Source organism: Synchiropus splendidus, chromosome 1 (assembly GCF_027744825.2).
Source record: "Synchiropus splendidus isolate RoL2022-P1 chromosome 1, RoL_Sspl_1.0, whole genome shotgun sequence".
Taxonomy (NCBI): domain Eukaryota; kingdom Metazoa; phylum Chordata; class Actinopteri; order Syngnathiformes; family Callionymidae; genus Synchiropus; species Synchiropus splendidus.
Window position 1 is genome coordinate 70,285,465 of NC_071334.1, and position 21,285 is coordinate 70,306,749.

A 21,285-nucleotide genomic window follows, 5' to 3' on the forward strand; every position below is an offset into this window, starting at 1 on the left:
CCTGCTGCAGCCACAACAACCTGGAGCTTTGGATTGTGGACTTCAGGAGAGTCACAGTTCCCCTCATGATGGCTGAGTGGCCCATTTCCATTGTTGGACTGTTTGTCCCTCTTCTCCTTGTTGTTTGTAGTTTTATTGTATTATTTATTGTATATTATTCCTCGTTGGTGGGCTCCTCACTGACACTGGCAAGAAAGCTGATTCTGATGCTGAAAACGGACTTTTCATAACATAAGTTTCACTTGACAAACCTTAAATGCCGGAAGTGCAGGCAACATTCGTGGCTGCCCTCGCTGGTGACTGAGACCGTCGACGTTAGACTTGTCTACACTGCCACCTGGTGGACACTTCTAAACTCCTCCGGAGGAGGCGTCAACCTTATGGCGTCATCGACCCGCGCCGCCGTCCTGTCACATGTGAGGCAAACAGACAGCTAGCCGTGTGTTCGTGTGATATTTCGGATGGACGAAAGGCAAGAAGTAGAACTCCACGGAGATGAGGAAATCATCGAAGTGATCGACCTGAACAGCGCGGAGCCTGAACCCGGTGCGTGAAACCAGTCAGACGCGACGTTAGATGAGATCCATTTGGCTCTGTCGCGACATGTTGTGCAGGCAATAAGGAGCTCATGTTGTCTTCAAATGCCAAGGTGTCTGTACGTCACGTTTGGTTCGGCTGTTCTAGCGCTGGGAGATGACTGTATTCCATGGATTATCAGTAAGGATCGGACAAGCGGGCCCAAAGAAACGGAATAAAAACCATTTATAGATCATGTTTAAAGTGGTCATCGTCATGCACGTTAGGCTGCTCTTCACGTGCCTTTATGACTCCTCTGAAACATCCGTCCTGTGATGGTGGTTGAAACTAGTGTTTAACTGTTGATGGTTTTGCTTCAACCATCATGTTCAGACTTCCCACAGGGGGTTTACAGTAGAGTCAAGTTGCTTCTTGTCTTCTTCCTGACAGAGGATTTGGCGGATGAATTGGAAGATGTTGACTTTGAGGACTCGGCAAACCAGGTGGATGATGAAGGCTGGGAGACTGAGGACGAGATGGAGGCGGAGGAGGAGCAGGACGACAGTGAGCTGACCTTTTCCAAACACACAGGTAGTGTCCCGTCTGTGGTGATAAGGTGTGTGGGCCGAGTTGAAATGTTGTGTTCTGGTTCAGGGTCTGTGTTCTGTGTCAGTCTGGACCCGGCCACCAACAGTCTGGCCGTCACGGGGGGAGAGGATGACAAGGCCTACGTTTGGAGAGTGAGTGATGGCGAAGTCCTGCTGGAGTGCGCTGGTGAGGGAGACTTGGTGATCCATTGCAACCATGAAGTTCATATGAGGTGGTGAATGTTTGCAATTGAAAAAAAATGTTTAGTGTGTGTCGAGGCTGTAGAATGTTGCCAGAAGGGGCTCAACCCTTGTAATGACTTCTGTCATCGAGGGGGCTTCAGGGGAAGAATTAGGCGGCTTTAATCAGGGTGCAACTGCTGAGTGTGACATCTGTGCACATTGGCGGAAGCACGTGAGCTGGCTAGTTTTACCCTGGATGGACCTCTGTCCATACGGTCTATTGATAAGGGACCGTTTTGTATGTATGTTTGTATGACATCATAGCCATCGTTGTGAACGTTGCATCGACCGTAAATTCTGGATTATAGAGCGCACTGCAATAAATTTAATAGGCAAAATTTAAGAAGAAAATAGATCTCAAAATGCACTGTTTTCGCCTGTGTGCACCAAGTTCCAACTCCGCAGCCCCTGCTGTTTCTGTCTCCGGTCCTGCTCTGCTCGTGAAGCGAGGGTCGGCTTCAGACCGCGAGAAAAAAAGTAGCATCTTATATTCTGGAAAAACACACCAGTGAAAGTTGAGGGAAAGGTTTAATCCTGTCCTCTTAAACATCCGATGATGTTCGTACGTTGAAATCTGCGTGTGAAGCTGCGGCCTCCTGGTGATGGATCAAATATCGATCCATAATGCTGCTGATATCGTGACAGGTCATCTGCTCTACAGGGCACAAAGACTCTGTGACATGTGCCACGTTTAGTCACGACTCGGCTCTGGTGGCTTCCGGTGACATGAGTGGTCTCATTAAAGTTTGGAAAGTGGAGACAAAAGAGGAGATCTGGTCCTTTGAAGTGGGAGATCTCGAGGTAACTTCTGATCAAGACTGGTGAATAAATTTGTTTTTTAAAAAGTCTTTGGGTCTCATAAATGTCTGCTCCTTCCTCAGTGGCTGGAGTGGCATCCCTGTGCTCCGGTGCTGCTCGCCGGGACTAATGACGGTAACGTGTGGATGTGGAAGATTCCGTCAGGAGACTGCAAGACCTTCCAGAGCTCTGCGTGTCAGGCCACTTGTGGCAAAATCCTGCCCGATGGTAAAGGGGAGTCTGCTTTGGTGGCTGCTGAAATATGATGCTGCAGTGAGACGTCTGCTCCCCTGGCTGCAGGCAAACGTGCTGTGGTGGGCTACGATGACGGGACGGTGAGAGTTTGGGATCTGAAGCAGGGCAAAGCCATCCACACTATCAAAGGTGCGTCTCCACAAAATTGCTAGGATTTGAAGATGAACCCTTGTGGATAATGATTCAGAATTTTCAATTCAAAATACTCATTCTTGAACCTGCCGAGATTCTTAGATTGCATTTGAGAGCCGGTTTTGATGTTTGTCTGTTTTTTTTTTTGTTTTTTTTGATTGGTCAAGAAGGACACCAGGGGGCGCTCACCTGCCTGGCCGCCAATAAGGACGGCTCACTGGTGTTGACTGGGTCGGTGGACGGCTGCTCCAAACTGGTGAACACAACCACAGGAAAGGTGAGAGCTGTGACGACATCTGCTGGTCTGTGACTCCTTCTGTCTCACGCAGTGTCTCCGCAGGTGTTGGCGGCGTTTTCAGCAGATGGAGCACAGACGCGAGTTCCCAATGATGAAGGGGAAACCAACTCTGTGGAGTCTGTGGGCTTCTGTAACATGTGAGCGCGGTTCTCTTGCTGGAGCATCCGGTTGACTCTGAGAAAGACTGACTTGTCCTCTGTGTTCCAGACTCCCCCTGGTGGCAGTTGCGTACCTGGACGGAACCCTAGCCGTCTTTGACTTGACCACACAGGCCTTGAGGCACCGCTGCCACCATGAGGTCGGTGCCAGCTCATACAAGTCTAGATGAGTGTCAAACTTTCAGTCCACAAGCTTCAATTGACGTCCTTATTTAAGTAGTCCAAAACAGTTGTGGTTAAACTAACTTGCCGTCCCCATTTAAAAACCTTCAAATAGATGCATGAAATGATGAAATAAGACAACGGGGCACGGCTTTATCCTCTCTCAAACCATCCTTCAAATCCAGTTCAGTGTTATAGCTGCATCCCTCCCGCAGCCTGGTGAGCCCGCAGTTGCGTTGCTCCTAGTTGCTGGGTCAGACCTGGTTCTGTGCTCCTCCAGGCGGGACTTGTTCAACTGCTGTGGGAGGAGTCTTCGTCCGTGGTGTCCACCTGTTCTCTGGACGGAGCTCTGCGATTATGGGACGCTCGCACCGGCAGCATGATATCGGAGTACCGCGGACACGCAGCAGAGATCCTGAGCTTCACCATCAACAGGTGAGAGTGGTCCAGCGCATGCAGCCCGATGAGGATTGTTCCTGCTTAACAATCGGGCCGTTTGACTGTGATGGTGCCGGTGTCTTTTCCTCAGCCTGAGCTCGTGCCTCTCTGTTGCAGGGACGCTTCTCTGGCTGTGACGGCGTCGGGAGACAACCAATCCAAAGTCTTCTGTCTCCAGAGACCTGATCGATAGAAGAGCCAGGAAATAAGGAAGACCTCATCATGAAATTTTGAAAAACTGCTCATTTTATTTTTAATGCTGATTCAGCTCTGTTAACCACGAGGAGGCTGAAGTCTGCAGGGAAGCGCCCTCTTGTGTTTGAGTGGTGCAAAAACATCCAAGTGTACATAGAAACATGAGCAACAATTGTCATGACAGAATTGCCCCCTGGACTCCAGTGTTGGAGACGAAGCAACATAAACTAATGTGGTTCCGTTGTCTGTCGTCGTCATTATCCCGACACTGTCACATTTTTGTTCATATTTCAGACTGAATTAGAATATCTCTTCATTCTTATGTCATCTGAGGTTTTAATTTCAACACGTTATATGGGAGAGAATTAGTACTGAATGGCCTTATCTCTCATGCATTATTACTACATTTGTAAGGATTTATTTCGATGTTATGAATGTTCATATTCATGTGTGTCAACTTATGACAAGGTTATTAAGTCTTATAAGAATGTTGTTATTGTGTTTCTAATATCATCCTGTGTGGTTAGCATTAGGCTTATGGTAAAGGCTTTATTACTTTATTAAAACCACCACTTGTGTTTTATAAACCTTCTCCTATGTCACCATACATGATGATGAACATTCATAACGTCTTCTGTGAAGACTTGGAAATGAATTTGGATGTGTTATGAAAGTAGTAATGCAGTGTAGTACAGATTTATTTTACTGAGTGTGACTCATTTAAATGATTAAATGTTGCTTATGAATCAGTCAAACTGATCTGCAAAAGGGCCGCAGCGAAGTGGGAGTTTTGTTCCAACCCTGCAAGCGCATATAGGTTCAGCCGATGGGCTGTCGGCTGAATCAAACGGCACCAGACTGACGTGCGGTGTTCACCACTGGCCTGAACGATGGCTGATGGGGAGATTCGGAGCAGGAGGAAAATGTCTAATCCGATCAGCCAAAGTGACCTTTTCGTGGGGAGCTGGACGGGATGCGGCCGAGGTCCTCAGCATGAAACTGAACCTCACACTTGGAATCCATGAGCTTGGGGTCAAATCCATATGCAATGAGACAAAAGTGCGACCTTCCAAACAAAGTCAAGTCAAACAAAAGCGGCGTGTGCTCGACCCTTCAGTGTAAAGGTCAGTGCTGTTTTGATAAACACGCACCGAAGAATGGTGATGCAGCAAAGGCTTGATGTTGCAACGGCTTAGACACCTCACGACCCAAGCCAAATGGCTGTCAAGTCAAGTCAATGCTCCTCTTCAAAGAAGGTGGAAGGAGGCGGCACTCTCCTCAATATAAAGGCAGGCTTGACCTCCGCTGTGTCCAGTGCGGCTTGGTCCTCGAAGACAGGTAAGACAGTATCCACCACGGTGTGACTGAGGTAGTGCTGCGACACTGTTTTCGGACTGGCAGTTCAACATGTGAGAGCCAGACGTCCTGTGGGCTCCATGTACCATTCGATTGATGTGAACCTTGGCATCGTCATATCTTCCAGTCATTATTCCAAATTTTCCCCATTTTTTATGCACCAAAACCAACAGGGATGCGAGGCTAGTCTATGTAAGGCAGATGCTTGCCAACAGTTATTGTTGTTGAAATTCAATGTGCGTTTGTCCCGACATTCTGCCTTTGAGAACATTGGACAGACATATATATATTCTCAATTGTACTTGGACTGGATCTTAAATCTCTTCCAGAACACACGGGTGTGTGTCATAGTAGCCACGCTCATGCACCATGCTAGTTGTTCCAAAGTATCCAGTACGGTCACGAAAGTGTGGGAATACAGATGCAGTGGTTCCTGTTACCTCGGAGGCTAGAAGTCAGAGCTGGGAAGTGACCTCACAGCCGAGGTCAGTGTGTTGTAATTATCGAGGTGGGACAAGAAGGTGCCGAGGAAAGCTGTTCTCAAGCTTGTGTTGCCTGAGTATGAGCAACCTCTTAATAAATGTGCCTTCCATTTACAGCAAGGAAAACCGCCAATTGGGGGAATGTTTTTGTTTCGATTGGTGTATTTCGTTTATGTTCGGGGAAGTGCTCTTGGATTGTAAACTTGGGTTGGTGAGAATCTTCCCGTCTTCCGACGAGGAAATTGAACGTGGGGTGACGTCATCGGGGGCGGGGCTGGGAGGACTGGAGTGCAGTCTTACAACCACGGCCAGCAGACACAGATGTGTCTGTGGTCTTGCAGTGCAGTGCTCATAGCTCCGACAATAAGCTTCAAGTTAGTATTCTTCTCCCTCATCCTCTCCTTCATCTCCGACGCTGTCTGTGCCCACTTCTTCGTAGTCTTTCTCCAGGGCGGCCATGTCTTCTCGCGCCTCTGTGAACTCTCCCTCCTCCATTCCCTCGCCGACGTACCAGTGGACGAAGGCCCTCTTGGCGTACATGAGGTCGAACTTGTGGTCCAGTCGGGCCCAGGCCTCGGCGATGGCGGTGGTGTTGCTCAGCATGCACACTGCCCGCTGCACCTTGGCCAGGTCGCCTCCTGGAACCACGGTTGGAGGCTGGTAGTTGACCCCGACTTTGAACCCAGTTGGGCACCAGTCCACAAACTGGATGGTGCGTTTAGTTTTAATATTGGCTATAGCTGAATTAACGTCTTTGGGCACCACGTCGCCTCGGTACAGCATGCAGCACGCCATGTACTTGCCGTGCCGCGGGTCACATTTGACCATCTGGTTGGCCGGCTCGAAGCAGGCGTTGGTGATATCAGCGACAGAGAGCTGCTCGTGATAGGCCTTCTCTGCTGAGATCACTGGGGCGTAGGTGGCCAGGGGGAAGTGGATACGTGGATACGGCACCAAGTTGGTCTGGAACTCTGTCAGATCCACGTTCAAGGCTCCATCAAAGCGCAGTGAGGCGGTGATGGACGAGACAATCTGAGCCATGAGCCTGTTGAGGTTGCTGTAGGTGGGGCGCTCAATGTCCAGGTTCTTGCGACAGATGTCGTAGATGGCCTCGTTGTCTACCATGAAGGCACACTCCGAGTGCTCCAGGGTGGTGTGGGTGGTCAGGATGGAGTTGTAGGGCTCTACCACAGCTGTGGACACCTGAGGCGCAGGATAAATGGCAAACTCTAACTTTGACTTTTTGCCGTATTCGACAGACAGACGTTCCATCAGTAGTGAGGTGAAGCCGGAGCCGGTTCCCCCTCCAAAGGAGTGGAAGATGAGGAAGCCCTGGAGTCCGGTGCACTGGTCAGACTAAAATGTCAATAAACAGCCATTTAACCAGCCGTAGCTTCATGCTGGAATTGTGCTGACATGAAACTCACCAGCTTACGAGTCCGGTCAAGGACCAGGTCGATCACCTCTTTGCCGATCGTGTAGTGACCGCGGGCATAGTTGTTTGACGCGTCCTCCTTCCCAGTGATCAGTTGCTCGGGGTGGTAGAGCTGGCGGTAAGTTCCAGTTCGAACTTCATCTATGGTTGAAAACAACAGCGCGATGATGGACACTGAAATAACCGCAGTCAACCGCAGGTTGGGCTCACGAAAAACCGCTCACCGATAACTGTGGGCTCCAGGTCCAAAAAGATGGCTCTGGGCACATGTTTGCCAGCACCAGTCTCACTGAAGAAGGTGTTGAAGGAATCCTCTCCTGCGATGGTCTTATCACTGGGCATTAAACCGTCTGGCTGAATGCCATGCTCCAGGCAGAAGAGCTCCCAGCATGCATTGCCAATCTGAGTTCCTGCTTGGCCAATGTGAATGCAAATACATTCTCGCTGTTGAGAGAAAACAGGATCGGAACCTCAGGTCGCAATCTCAGGTTTTTCTTACACCATGGTGCGGCATACATCTACCTCCCCACCCCCCACTGCTCCCTCCCTTGATGCGAGGTTGGGGTAGAAGAGGGCCAGACTTGCCATTGCCCAGAAACCTCCACCTCTTCTTGGGAGGCGTCCGCTGAGAGACCAGGTGGCGCCAGTTTATCCTGGCTCTGCCCAGTGGCCTCTGTACTACAGCGCCAGGAGGCATCTGGTTTTAGGCTGTGGGAGTGTCTGGCCACCATTGGCTCATCATCCACACTGGTGTTAAGGTCACCTTCCAAACCCTGTGACCACATCCAAGCGTGGGATTGATGTGTGGAGAGCATGAGTGCATGGAACCGTCTGTTGACCTGCACTGCCTGCTCTTGTGAGCACACAAAGTGTGTCACACTTCTGTCAGTGTGCTCATGTTTAGTTGAGGTGAGGGTGTTAAGACCACCGTAGGGCATCTGCTGGTATTGATGAATGACTTGGTTTTCATCGTTAAATTGCAAACTCACCATTATTATTAATATGATGATGCTGATTATTATTTTTTTCTCTTTGCTTACTAATACTCAGAGATGAGATGCCACTTGTAGGACTGCCTCCCCCAGTACTTTCATTTATACTGTTCAGTGGAGGAGGTGTGGAGGAGCTTTGAAACCCTTTCTCAACAGAACAAAGGCCAAATACAGGACAGACGCCAGGAAACAAAGACGTCGACACCCTTAAAGAGACGCGCTTGACAGGAGGGAAATTTAAGATGGGCATCCGTTACGGCCTTCTCCGAGCGCTATGTGGCTTCATCACTCATTTTGATCACACATTTGTTGTGTACTCGATCGCAGCTGCTCCTGCTCTCCATTTCTTTGTCATCCACCACACATCAATTTGTCAACAGTTTGAGGAGAGTTCTAGCCCCTTGGACCATGATGTTTGCAGATGACATTGTGATCTGTGGTGAGAGCAGGGAGCAAGTGGAAGATCAGCTAGAGAGGTGGAGGTTTGCCTTAGAAAGGAGAGGAATGAAGGTTATCCGCAGTAAGATGGAGTCCACGTGTGTGAATGAGAGGGAGCCAAGTGGACAGGTGAAGTTACAGGATGCAGAGTTAAAGAAGGTGGGGGTTTGAAGTACTGAGGCTCAACTGTCCAGTGCCATGGAGAGTGTGAGGAAGAGGTGAAGAAGCGGGTGCAGGCAGGATGGAATCATTGGAGAAAAGTGTCAGGCGTGATGTGTGACAAAAGGGTGTCAGCAAGGATGAAAGGGAAAGTGTCCAGAAGGGTGGTGAGGCCAGCAACGTTGTATGGTTTGGAAACAGCAGCACTGAGGAGAAGACAGGAGGCAGAGCTGGAGGTAGCAGAGATGAAGATGCTGAGCTTCTCTCTGGGAGTGAGAGCAGGATGATGATAGGATCAGAGGGACAGCACATGTGCTCAGGAGTTTAGGAGAGGTCAGACTTGGACCGGTGAGCAGAAGTTCCATCTACTCACCGGTCCATCTAGAGGCCCAACAACAGTCAGCTGTCTCATCCAGCACGTAAATGTAAGTAGTAATGTGGTCTCCCTGCTCTCTGGAGCACTACCAGCAGCAGGACCTCTGGCACCACAGCCATGTCTGTGTCCATGAGAGTCACCTCGGTGCGTGATGCTCCACCATCCTTAACACAACAGCGCAAGACCACAGACACCAAGATGGTGACCTCGGCGGACTCCACGACGTACAAGTACAGAGACGAAACCTTCCCGCCGCTCACACCGTTCCAAGTGAAAGTGGGGGTTTACAACAACAAGGGCGACGGACCCTTCAGCCGAGCCGTCATCATCCACTCTGCCTAGGGCGGTGAGCTCACACACGTCACCAGGCGCGCGCTCGGAATCGCACCCGCATCTTTCACTGCTGTTTGTGTGCAGAGCCACGTGAGCCGCCCACCGACGTGGAGGCCTTCGGGATCTCCTCAGTGGAAATCCGAGTCACCTGGAGACCGCCGGGTCCTGGACCTGGATGGCCACAAGCCTACGAGGAGGGTGTAGGCTGAGTGGGAATTACCAGAGTGCTCAGAGGTCTCTGGTTCTCCCGACAGTTCTGAATGTCTACGGTCTGACGGCGTTTGCTGCTCGGAACCATCCTCCCCTTCACTCTGCCGTCGCTGCCAGAGGGCGGGGCCTACATCATGGAGGTGCGAGCGCTGAGCGAGGGAGGAGAGGGCGCTGTGAGCTCGCAGGTTTGAATCCTCACCTCCTCCGGTAGGTTCAGTGATGCTTCTCGCTCTTCTCACGCATGAGGCCACGCCTACTGGAGGAGCCACAGCCTCTTTGAGTCACGGACTCATGAGACTCTGGTTCCGCTAGCGCTTCTCAAACGTGTGTGTGTTGCCAGAGACCATGAGCCAGTCTGACGCGCACACACGTTTGTCTCTCTGTCCTTGAGGGGACCATCACCCTTTCCCCAGCCTCTCCCCATAAACCTAGCCATCCAAAACACACAGCTCATCTGAATCAGGACTCTGAACCAAACTGGAACCCAAACATTCTTCTCATCTCTTCCCACAAGTTTCTTGGCGGCGAGACTGTTTTCCTTCCCCACACTGCCTCCATGTGGACTCTTCCAGTTCCATGAACTGCTGGAGACAAGCTGAGACGAGGATGGTGGAGCAACACACACCGAGGTGACTCTGACTCTCACGGACACAGACATGGCTGTAGCTGCTGAGGTCCTGTTGCTGGTGGCACTCGTCTCCATCATCCGCGCCGACGTGCTCCAGAGAGCAGGGAGACCACATTACTTCATGCTGGATGAGACAGCTGACTTTTGTTGGGCCTCTAGATGGACCGGTGAGCAGGCGGAACTTCTGTGGAACACCTCAGTAGCTCAGCGCACTTTTAAATGGCGTTATTTGGGAATGTACAGTGTGAGTGTTTCAGACTCGGGTCAGTACCAGGAGCAGTGCTGGACTCGGGGCAGCGTCACGCTCAGGAGGAACTACACTCTCCTCGTCTGTGACGAACACATTACAAATCAAATTCTGTGGCTGGCTGTTGGACAGACAGTGGAGCTGACTTGTGACGCGATGGGACCAAACCAGAGTGTCCACTGGGCCACAGAACATAGGAACCACCGGACAGATAACTGGGAATTCATTCTGAAAACTGATGAAACGTGGTCAACAGCGGTGAAGAGGAGGGCATCTCTTCGTGTCACGGGTGACAGACTTTCTCTGGTCAACAGATACTTCTGCCTGGAGAAGGACCAGCAGAGCTGTGTGGCACTGAAAAGTTACTCTATCTTGGTTCAACCAGAGTACATCCTGCACTCAGTGGGTGAGAGTCTGGAGCTGAACTGTTCCCACGGCGTAGGAAACGAAACAAACAGGTGGGCAATGACGAATTCACTCTGGAATTTTACACAGAGTCCGAACTCCACCCTGATGTTTTCACCTCTGATGTTGGGCCACACTGGTCACTACATCTGTCGACGCAGTGATGATGGCTATTATTCCCTGTACGTGTGTCCTGAGCTTGAGCCTCCTGCTGTGCAGCTCTTCACTGAGGGAGAGGACCTCACGCTCCACTGTGGGAACTGGAATCAGACTGATGGGGTTCATTGGTTCAGGAGGTCCAACAGAACTGATGGAAGAGTCTTCATTGTTACTGAGGATGGAGGACTGGACAACATGGATCTCTCTAACAGCAGCCTGGTGATCAGGAACGTCTCTCTGCAGGACAGTGGACAGGTCTGGTGTGTGGTGAAGAGAGACCATCTCTGTGTGTTCATGTCTGAGACCCTGGTGAAGCTGAGAGAGCCAGAGGTGGATCACCTCCTGCTGAGGTCCGTGCTGCTCAGTGCTGTGGTGCTGCTGCTGCTGCTGTGTGTGGTGGTGGTGGTGGGGGTGGTGGTGTGGAGGCGCAGGAGGAGAGAGCAGCTCCCAGCAGCTGTGGAGGAGCTGGAGATCTGTCCGTCAGCTGAGCCTCTGTAGATCTTGGATCCTAAAGAAGGATTCCTCCGTGTTGTTGACTCTGGTTTGCTCTCCAATGTTGAATAAAGTGATTCTGAACCCGAGACTCCAGTTTTCTTCTGAAGGCCAGTCCAGTTCCTTGTCACTCAAGGAAGCGTTCTCTCCTCCACCTCGTCCACTCGTCAGATCCCCAGCAACCGACATTGTCTTCCGTCCATGGTCAGTGAACTCCAGTCCCTGGTGCTGCTGAGCCTCACGACCCGCTGCAGGACCGACCTTCCTTGCCTGATTTGTCCCTATGGTCATGGTGGATATGGACACCCAGGATGGACAGGGATGATGCGACTGGATCCTCCACAACCAAACTTGGCTCAGACCCCACCCACAGACTTACCATTAGATTCATTTGGAATCTCAACTAGAGAAACGACTGGATGAATCTGCCCTGCTGTGGACTACACTTGCTCTGCTACTCTGCTTTTATTAGATGCTGAACTTTCACCTTTCATCTCCTCTATTTCACCTTAAGGCCACACTGTTTTCTTTCTTCTCTTTCACTGCTGATCCCAGTGCAGCTCTGTCCTTCTGTTGTCCAGCCTCAAAGATCTCCTCTTTCCTTCAGCAGTTCTCCTCCTGAAGCTCAGGCCGTGCCAAGACGCTCGAACTGAGCTGAGATAGATCGTCCCTACACACACTCCTCTGCTCTCACATGGCCAAGAAAGAAAGAAAAACAAAACCTCTCTCCCACACACACACACGCTCAGACCGTCGTATCCCAAAAGGGCGGAATGTTCTCGTGCTCTCTTCCAAGAATGACCCAACCTTTGGCCAGGACATTGTTTTTCTTCCCCACATTTGCTCCGTATGGAGCCGCGAGAAGCTGCTCCGGTGGTGAGACGAGATCATCAAGCCATGACTGTGGCCGCTGAGATCTTGTTGCCGTTGGCGCTCGTCTCCATCATCCGCGCCGACGTGCTCCAGAGAGCAGGGAGACCACATTACTTCACGCTGGATGAGACAGCTGACTTTTGTTGGGCCTCTAGATGGACCGGTGAGCAGGCGGAACTTCTGTGGAACACCTCAGTAGCTCAGCGCACTTTTAAATGGCGTTATTTGGGAATGTACAGCGTGAGTGTTTCAGACTCGGGTCAGTACCAGGAGCAGTGCTGGACTCGGGGCAGCGTCACGCTCAGGAGGAACTACACTCTCCTCGTCTGTGACGAACACATTACAGATCAAAATCTGTGGCTGGCTGTTGGACAGACAGTGGAGCTGACTTGTGACGCGATGGGACCAAACCAGAGTGTCCACTGGGCCACAGAACATAGGAACCACCGGACAGATAACTGGGAATTCATTCTGAAAACTGATGAAACGTGGTCAACAGCGGTGAAGAGGAGGGCATCTCTTCGTGTCACGGGTCACAGACTTTCTCTGTTCAACAGCTATTTCTGTCTGGAGAAGGACCAGCAGAGCTGTGTGGCTCTGAAAAGTTACACTATCTTGGTTCCACCAGAGTACATCCTGCGCTGGGTGGGAGAGAGTCTGGAGCTGAACTGTTCCCACGGCGTAGGAAACGAAACCAACAGGTGGGGAATGAGGAATTCACTCTGGAATTTTACACAGAGTCCGAACTCCACCCTGATGTTTCCATCTCTGACGTTGGGCCACACTGGTCACTACACCTGTCAAAGCAGTGATTATGTCTCTTATTCCCTGTACGTGTGTCCTGAGCTTGAGCCTCCTGCTGTGCAGCTCCTCACTGAGGGGGAGGACCTCACGCTCCACTGTGGGAACTGGAATCAGACTGATGGGGGTCATTGGTTCAGGAGGTCCAACAGAACTGATGGAAGAGTCTTCGTTGTTACTGAGGATGGAGGACTGGACAACATGGATCTCTCTAACAGCAGCCTGGTGATCAGGAACGTCTCTCTGCAGGACAGTGGACAGGTCTGGTGTGTGGTGCTGAGAGACCATCTCTGTGTGTTCATGTCTGAGACCCTGGTGAAGCTGAGAGAGCCAGAGGTAGATCACCTCCTGCTGAGGTCCCTGCTGCTCAGTGCTGTGGTGGTGCTGCTGCTGCTGCTGTGTGTGGTGGTGGTGGTGGGGGTGGTGGTGTGGAGGCGCAGGAGGAGAGAGCAGCTCCCAGCAGCTGTGGAGGAGCTGGAGATCTGTCCGTCAGCTGAGCCTCTGTAGATCTTGGATCCTAAAGAAGGATTCCTCCGTGTTGTTGACTCTGGTTTGCTCTCCAATGTTGAATAAAGTGATTCTGAACCCGAGACTCCAGTTTTCTTCTGAAGGCCAGTCCAGTTCCTTGTCACTCAAGGAAGCGTTCTCTCCTCCACCTCGTCCACTCGTCAGATCCCCAGCAACCGACATCGTCTTCCGTCCATGGTCAGCGGACTTCACTCCCTGGTGCTGCTGAGCCTCACGACCCGCTGCAGGACCGACCTTCCTTGCCTGATTTGTCCCTATGGTCATGGTGGATATGGACACCCAGGATGGACAGGGATGAGGCGGCCGGATCCCCTGGATCCTCCACAACCAAACTTGGCTCAGACCCCACCCACAGACTTACCATTAGATTCATTTGGAATCTCAACTAGAGAAACGACTGGATGAATCTGCCCTGCTGTGGACCACACTTGCTCTGCTACTCTGCTTTTATTAGATGCTGAACTTTCACCTTTCATCTCCTCTATTTCACCTTAAGGCCACACTGTTTTCTTTCTTCTCTTTCACTGCTGATCCCAGTGCAGCTCTGTCCTTCTGTTGTCCAGCCTCAAAGATCTCCTCTTTCCTTCAACAGTTCTCCGCCTGAAGCTCAGGCTGTGCCAAGACGCTCGAACTGAGCTGAGATAGATCGTCCCTACACACACTCCTCTGCTCTCACATGGCCAAGAAAGAAAGAAAAACAAAACCTCTCTCCCACACACACACACGCTCAGACCGTCGTATCCCAAAAGGGCGGAATGTTCTCGTGCTCTCTTCCAAGAATGACCCAACCTTTGGCCAGGACATTGTTTTTCTTCCCCACATTTGCTCCGTATGGAGCCGCGAGAAGCTGCTCTGGTGGTGAGACGAGATCATCAAGCCATGACTGTGGCTGCTGAGGTCCTGCTGCTGGTGGCGCTCGTCTCCATCATCCGTGCCGACGTGCTCCAGAGAGCAGGGAGACCACATTACTTCACGCTTGATGAGACAGCTGACTTTTGTTGGGCCTCTAGATGGACCGGTGAGCAGGCGGAACTTCTGTGGAACACCTCAGTAGCTCAGCGCACTTTTAAATGGCGTTATTTGGGAATGTACAGCGTGAGTGTTTCAGACTCGGGTCAGTACCAGGAGCAGTGCTGGACAGTGTCACGCGGCAGAAACGAAACAAACAGGTGGGGAATGAGGAATTCACTCTGGAATTTTACACAGAGTCCGAACTCCACCCTGATGTTTTCACCTCTGATGTTGGGCCACACTGGTCACTACACCTGTCGACGCAGTGATGATGGCTATTATTCCCTGTACGTGTGTCCTGAGCTTGAGCCTCCTGCTGTGCAGCTCTTCACTGAGGGGGAGGACCTCACGCTCCACTGTGGGAACTGGAATCAGACTGATGGGGTTCATTGGTTCAGGAGGTCCAACAGAACTGATGGAAGATCCTCATTGTTACTCGTCAGATCCCCAGCAACCGACATCGTCTTCCGTCCATCGTCAGCGAACTTCACTCCCGGGTCCTGCTGAGCCTCACGACCCGCTGCAGCACGGGACCAGTTCAGTTCAGTGGATTCTGATGACTGGAGTTGACACTAGGTGAGTCATTGCTTCAAAGCTGAAATGCTGAGTCAGACTCGTCTGTGTGAGACAGTGTGACTCGCAGAATCCACAAACCCCATGTGCTGGTGACTCCAGGTCCAGAGCCAGACAGACGTGCTGCTCTACTTGTGTCGAAGGCCCTGTCGTACAAACCAGATGAAGCTTGATGCTAGCAAATAACACCTGGATGTAGCAGTGCATTCATTTAGTTTTGGTTTCTTCTTCTTCTCTGCCTCCTGCTTCTGCTCTGAGAGACAGGCCGACCACCAGGTGGCATCACTGGGCGCACACGTCCACATGACCTCAGCAGTCAAGCTAGCATGTCCACCCTGGTTTGTTCACCACACCGGGGCCAACTTGCTAGAGGCCGCCAGCTCAGGCGAATGCTAACACTAGCAGCAGCGAAGAGCCTGCTAGCTGTCACTGGACGTTGCTCTGGACACTTCCTGTTGCCTCTCCTTACGGTGACTTTTGAAAACAACTCTGTATTGTGTTGCTTTCAGGCTGTTGATTCTTAGATTCATGTTCTGATGTTTGAACCTTGGCTCGGCCTGTGAATCCCTGCAGTTGATGTGACGTTTATCTGACTTATCTGTATCAGTGAACTGACAACCTCAAACCCTCCTTCCTTTATCGGTTTCAAAAAAGAACTCCTGAGTTAACAGATCACTTTTCTGAGACTTTTCCTTCCCGCCGTTCCAAGTGAAAGTGGGGGTTTACAACAACAAGGGCGACGGACCCTTCAGCCGAGCCGTCATCATCCACTCTGCCGAAGGCGGTGAGCTCACACACATCACCAGGCGCGCGCTCGGAATCGCACCCGCATCTTTCACTGCTGTTTGTGTGCAGAGCCACGTGAGCCGCCCACCGACGTGGAGGCCTTCGGGATCTCCTCAGTGGAAATCCGAGTCACCTGGAGACCGCCGGGTCCTGGACCTGAACGGCCGTGAGCCTACGAGGAGGGTGAAGGCTGAGTGGGGATTACCAGAGTGCTCAGAGGTCTCTGGTTCTCCCGACAGTTCTGAATGTCTACGGTCTGACGGCGTTTGCTGATCGGAACCATCCTCCCCTTCACTCTGCCGTCGCTGCCCGAGGGCGGGGCCTACATCATGGAGGTGCGAGCGCTGAGCGAGGGAGGAGAGGGCGCTGTGAGCTCGCAGGTACCTCCTGCGGTAGGTTCAGTGATGCTTCTCGCTCTTCTCACGCATGAGGCCACGCCTACTGGAGGAGCCACAGCCTCTTTGAGTCACGGACTCATGAGACTCTGGTTCCGCTAGCGCTTCTCAAACGTGTGTGTGTTGCCAGAGACCATGAGCCAGTCTGACGCGCACACACGTTTGTCTCTCTGTCCTTGAGGGGACCATCACCCTTTCCCCAGCCTCTCCCCATAAACCTAGCCATCCAAAACACACGGCTCATCTGAACCAAACTGGAACCCAAACATTCTTCTCATCTCTTCCCACAAGTTTCTTGGCGGCGAGACTGTTTTCCTTCCCCACACTGCCTCCATGTGGACTCTTCCAGTTCCATGAACTGCTGGAGACAAGCTGAGACGAGGATGGTGGAGCAACACACACCGAGGTGACTCTGACTCTCACGGACGCAGACATGGCTGTGGATGCTGAGGTCCTGCTGCAACCTGACGATTGGTGTGGTGGAGGAACATGGAGAGCGTGTTCACCTGTCGTGTCACCAGCCCTCCGAGTATGAACTAGATCTAGCTTACTTCTTAAATTTAGTGGGTGGGGCTAATATTCTGGTGCACTCTATTGTCCGGAATTTACGGTAGTAAGTGGTTGATTTCCTCTCTTGCTCATTTATCAACTGATTTGTCAAGGGATGATGTCCAACTCATGAGACAGCACTGTATTTCCACACGGCTGCTGATGTGTTAGCACGAGCAGATCAAAGAAAGGCTCAGGACTCTATTTACAGCGCTTTATTGGTGGCCCTGGCGTGCAGTGCACAACTACATGGTGATGCGACGGATGGAGCCAACCCGTGGACTCATGCTGCCCCAGTCATTAAACCTCTTGTACTCCCCGGGGCGCACCAGGTACTGGCGCCCTCTGTAGTTGGGGTGCTCATAGAAGATCCAGTTGCCGTCCAGCACGTTGCAGGAGTAAATGTCGTGGAAGTGCACTCGCTCCTGAAGCGAGGCGCGGTCCTCCGCCAGTTCCATCATCTGCCCGCGGAACTCCGGACGTTCGTAGAGCAACATTTTGTGGGAACCTTGAAGCTGCGTAGCAGACGACGAGGCGGAATGAAGAGGTGAACTCCTGACTCTTGTCTGATAGCAAATGGAGCGTTACCTTTGGAATCATGCGACAGGATCGCAAACAGTCGTTGAAGCCCATCCATTTCTGGTAGTCTGGATATTCCCCCTTCCTCAGGAAGTATTGGTAACCGGAGAAGCCGGGTCTTTCGTAGACCATCCAGTCCCCGCTGTCCACTCTGATGGAGTTGCAGCGTCTGAAGTGGGAGTGGAGGTCGGAGCACTCCCCAGTGCACTCATAGGAGCGCCCCTGGAAGTTTCTGTCCTCATAGAAGGTGATCTGGAAGAAACACACTGTTGATGTGAGCGTAAAGGACCCGAGGGGATGGGAGCGGAGGGGGGGGGCTCCCCACTCCCAAGTCCTCGCTCGTACACAGCCTTACCTTTCCCATGATGCTGTGAACCTGCAACAGCAGCAGCCATGGTGCTGGCCTTTTATGAAGCCACGTCATTGTGGTGGACAACAATGAGCGCACTTGTCAGCTCTTTCTGGCTGTTGTGGACCGTCATATCACGTATCAGCAGTTTTTCTCCGAAACAAAACATCCCTATATTTCCCTTCTTTCTTAAAACATCTACTTTAAAAGCTCAGTGAGCCATAATCAATAATATTGCAGTGTGTTTCATGCGAAATAGGAAAAAGACGATTGTTAAAAGCAGGCATATCCCCATGTTGAGAGCCCTCTTGACACTCAGGTGGCAAAGAATTCCATTTCCTCCCTTATTCCTCAATCTTAACCCTCAACCGAAGACATCTAACCTAAATGTGAAGAACTGTGCGACTTAGAAATGTGACACCCCTTAAATGCAGACACTTCTTTAGGCTGTGGGGGGCAGTGTTGTGCTGAGGTCTGCGCAATGCTGCGCCCAGAAAAAATAAATAACTAAAGGCCTGGCAACAGTGAGCTAAATAATCCATCAAATGGTCATAAACTAAAGTGATATCACGCTATTTATGTCTCTATTAACAAAGAAAATACATTAGTAAATCGCTTTCTTCTCCAACTTAGACGCCATTTTTTATTGGCTGAAAATGCGCAAAGCATTCTGGGTGGTGTTGGTCTTCCTCAATCTTGCTTCTAAATTCACCCTTCAAGTTACTGGACTCCTATATTCAGTTTTTAAATGGTGATGAAGTCATGGAACGCATTCCCATCTCAGAGTTTCAAGCTTGTGCTCAAACTTGAATCGCCACACGACTTATCCATCCATCTTCCGCTGCGTGCCTGAGGCTGGGTGATGGGGGCAGCAGCTGGAGCCCCGAGGTCCAGACTTGCAGTTCAAGTGACCTGGCTGGATGCTGAAGTGCTCCCAGGCCAAGGTTGCATCCACTGTCTGATCATTGAAGAAGTGCTCCGTACGGAAGGAACTGTTTCTGCTGTTTGAGAATGATGCAGTCCATACGCCAGAGACTGTCGTGGCGCTCTCGAGCTGGATGACAAATATGAGGGCACTCACATGTTCACATGAAGCTGTGCGTCAAGAGACACTGAACCAACGACCAGTCCACACTTAGTGTTTTTATCAGCCCTGTGGTCACCTGCTTTGTGCTCCATCAACGTCAGGGGTGGGTGATCTGTGAGCGCTTCTATTCCATGGCCGACCCCAGAGACCCTGCTCCCCAGCTTCACGTGAACAGGGACTAAGTCTCTCCAACGTTCCCAGGGTCCAGCCCAGCATATCCTTCTAGCTGGACGTGCTTGTGACACATCACTAGGGAGGTGACCATGAGGCATCCCTCTAAGGAACTAAAGAGAAGAGCTACTCAGAGTCTCTTCTGATGACTCAGGTCCCCCTCCCTTGAAGGGGAGTCCAGTGACGCTGCAGAGAAACTCATTTGGCTGCTTGTGTGAGTCACCTTGTTCCTCTAGTCTTGAGCACGCGTTTGTGGTCCTAGATGAAGATATGTATGTAGATCGATCACTGAATCCACAGCTTTGTCGTTTGGCTCAACTATTGCTGTTGATCTCAAGAGCTGTAATTGCCTTGTGATTTCAAGTTTGCTACTGTAGTCTCATGCAAATATAACTGCATTTTTCATCAGTAATCACAGGAAGCAGTAGATCAGAGGGACAGCACATATGCTCAGGTGTTTAGGAGACCAAGTCAGAGAGGCTGGATGGAGATGGTTTGGACATGTACAGAGGAGAGAGAGAGAGAGCCAGTACATTGGTAGATGAAGATGCTGAGCTTCTCTCTGGGAGTGAGAGCAGGATGATGGTAGGATCAGAGGGACAGCACATGTGCTCAGGTGTTCAGGAGACCAAGTCAGAGAGGCTGGATGGTTTGGACATGTACAGAGGAGAGAGAGAGAGAGAGCCAGTACATTGGTAGATGAAGATGCTGAGATGTTGGAACAGCCAGGCAGAAGGTGGAGAGGAAGGCCACAGAGGAGATTGATGGAGGTGGTGAAGGAGGACATGAGGTCTGTAGGTTTGAGAGCAGAGGAAGCAGAGGACAGGGGGAGATGGAGGAAGGTGATCACCCCTGAAGGGAGAAGCCCAGAGAGAAAGAAGAAGAAGAATCACTGTCATTCAGTTCACCGACACTTATCCATCAGTGTGTCTTGCTCTATTCACTGTGTTCGATTGAATTGCTCTTCAGGGTTAGGATGGGAGGGGCGGCTTCTTAACTCTGGTGCCTTGGCTCACACATTGCAGGTCCTTGATGTGTCGCACAGTGGGGAATGGTGATGCGGATTTCTTTTTTTTTATTAAAAAAACTCAAACAGAAGTTCCATTCGAATCTCTGTACCTTTCTTTCATTCATTTGTTGTTTCAAAATAAAATCAGATAAACAAAATTTAGATTTGTTTCTACCTTTCGGCCATTGCCGCATCTTACCTGGAAGGAAATCACAGAACGCTGCAGGAGTCCATGGATTGTGTCTGCAGAACAAATGAAATCATTTGTTTCGTTTTTCCGTATTCTGATTCAAAACAGAAAAAACAAAAACTTTATTTGATTTTGTTTTGAAACCAAAGGTAGACGGAGTCATCTGTCGCCCTCTACCGCACCTGATCTGATCTGCAACGTGGCTATTTGCTGCGGTAACGCCACCTAGTGGTGAGCCACCATCAGATGCGCGACTGAGATGACTTGGAATGCTTTGATTTCACGACCTCATGGACGGCAGAGCAGGAAATAAATGCTCCATTCAACAGAAAATAGCGATAAAAATTAATACTGTCAGTCGATTATGTAAAACCAACAGCAATACTGTTAAATAAAGAAAATAAGTCTGTTTTCAAAAATGTAGTACAAATACAGCAATTCAGTGAAATAAATAAAATTCTGAAATAGAACAAGGCTGTCTCAAATGGGCACTTAAGCTCAACATAGCAAGTCAAAAATGAATAATAGATGTATAACACGCCTCTACGGGTCCTTCAATGGGCCAAAATTCAAATGCGCACGCATTGGCTCGCCACCGTTGATACTCATAATTAATAATTAATTCATCGAATTAGCACGTTAAAATGACAGTACTCATAAAAATACATTTTTAAGTGTTGTATAGAAATGCCTCATGATGCTGGGGAGGGACATGCTGAAGTGGCTTGTGTGAGCAGTGAAGCGCTACAGTCCCTGCACCCGCCTGCAGTGCTTCATTCCTGTTTGTCCTGAATGAACATCTGAGCAGCATATAAGTTTGAATAAGGCTGCCAACAAGTTTCCCTTATCCCACACGGATCCGGATTTGGGCAGTTTAGGACGAGCTCCCG

The 21,285-nt window shown here is 50.6% G+C and overlaps 3 protein-coding genes across 5 annotated transcripts; 1 reads left to right on the forward strand and 2 right to left on the reverse strand.

Annotated features, from left to right (window-relative positions):
- Nucleotides 1-381: 381 nt before the first annotated feature.
- On the forward strand, nucleotides 382-4,544 carry aamp (angio-associated, migratory cell protein). 2 transcript variants are annotated; one of them, XM_053851465.1, is made up of 11 exons: nucleotides 382-546; nucleotides 967-1,107; nucleotides 1,171-1,290; nucleotides 2,008-2,147; nucleotides 2,228-2,372; nucleotides 2,445-2,528; nucleotides 2,702-2,808; nucleotides 2,872-2,966; nucleotides 3,037-3,127; nucleotides 3,430-3,584; nucleotides 3,705-4,544. In XM_053851465.1, exons 1-11 carry the CDS (start codon nucleotides 462-464, stop codon nucleotides 3,778-3,780), a joined length of 1,239 nt encoding a protein of 412 aa, XP_053707440.1. In that variant the 5' UTR covers nucleotides 382-461; the 3' UTR covers nucleotides 3,781-4,544. The 2 variants fall into 2 exon arrangements, with proteins under 2 accessions (XP_053707440.1, XP_053707431.1); XM_053851456.1 differs by having other exon boundaries at nucleotides 2,699-2,808; nucleotides 3,705-4,543.
- On the reverse strand, nucleotides 3,834-8,113 carry LOC128750845 (tubulin alpha-1A chain-like). Of its 2 annotated transcripts, none has more exons than XM_053851444.1 (4): nucleotides 8,045-8,113; nucleotides 7,280-7,499; nucleotides 7,048-7,196; nucleotides 3,834-6,967 (listed from the first exon to the last, which is right to left on the reverse strand). In XM_053851444.1, the coding sequence occupies exons 1-4, from the start codon at nucleotides 8,045-8,047 to the stop codon at nucleotides 5,996-5,998; spliced, it is 1,344 nt and encodes a 447-aa protein (XP_053707419.1). In that variant the 5' UTR covers nucleotides 8,048-8,113; the 3' UTR covers nucleotides 3,834-5,995. The 2 variants fall into 2 exon arrangements, with proteins under 2 accessions (XP_053707419.1, XP_053707410.1); XM_053851435.1 differs by having other exon boundaries at nucleotides 3,834-6,976.
- A 9,142-nt stretch (nucleotides 8,114-17,255) lies between these two features.
- On the reverse strand, nucleotides 17,256-17,953 carry LOC128768045 (gamma-crystallin 2-like). The gene is made up of 3 exons (XM_053880649.1): nucleotides 17,945-17,953; nucleotides 17,599-17,841; nucleotides 17,256-17,525 (listed from the first exon to the last, which is right to left on the reverse strand). Exons 1-3 carry the CDS (start codon nucleotides 17,951-17,953, stop codon nucleotides 17,256-17,258), a joined length of 522 nt encoding a protein of 173 aa, XP_053736624.1.
- Between the last annotated feature and the right edge of the window lie 3,332 nt (nucleotides 17,954-21,285).

Coding starts and splice junctions, on each gene's coding strand:
- LOC128768045 (XM_053880649.1), bottom strand. Junction 17,526..17,598: donor CCTGTCGCATGATTCCAAAG/GTAACGCTCCAT, acceptor TCTGCTACGCAG/CTTCAAGGTTCCCACAAAAT.
- LOC128750845 (XM_053851435.1), bottom strand. Junction 7,197..7,279: donor CCTGGAGCCCACAGTTATCG/GTGAGCGGTTTT, acceptor TTTCAACCATAG/ATGAAGTTCGAACTGGAACT. Junction 6,977..7,047: donor TTGACCGGACTCGTAAGCTG/GTGAGTTTCATG, acceptor TTGACATTTTAG/TCTGACCAGTGCACCGGACT.
- aamp (XM_053851456.1), top strand. CDS start 462: ATGGACGAAAGGCAAGAAGTAGAACTCCACGGAGATGAGGAAATCATC. Junction 2,373..2,444: donor TGGCAAAATCCTGCCCGATG/GTAAAGGGGAGT, acceptor CCCTGGCTGCAG/GCAAACGTGCTGTGGTGGGC. Junction 2,967..3,036: donor TCTGTGGGCTTCTGTAACAT/GTGAGCGCGGTT, acceptor TCTGTGTTCCAG/ACTCCCCCTGGTGGCAGTTG.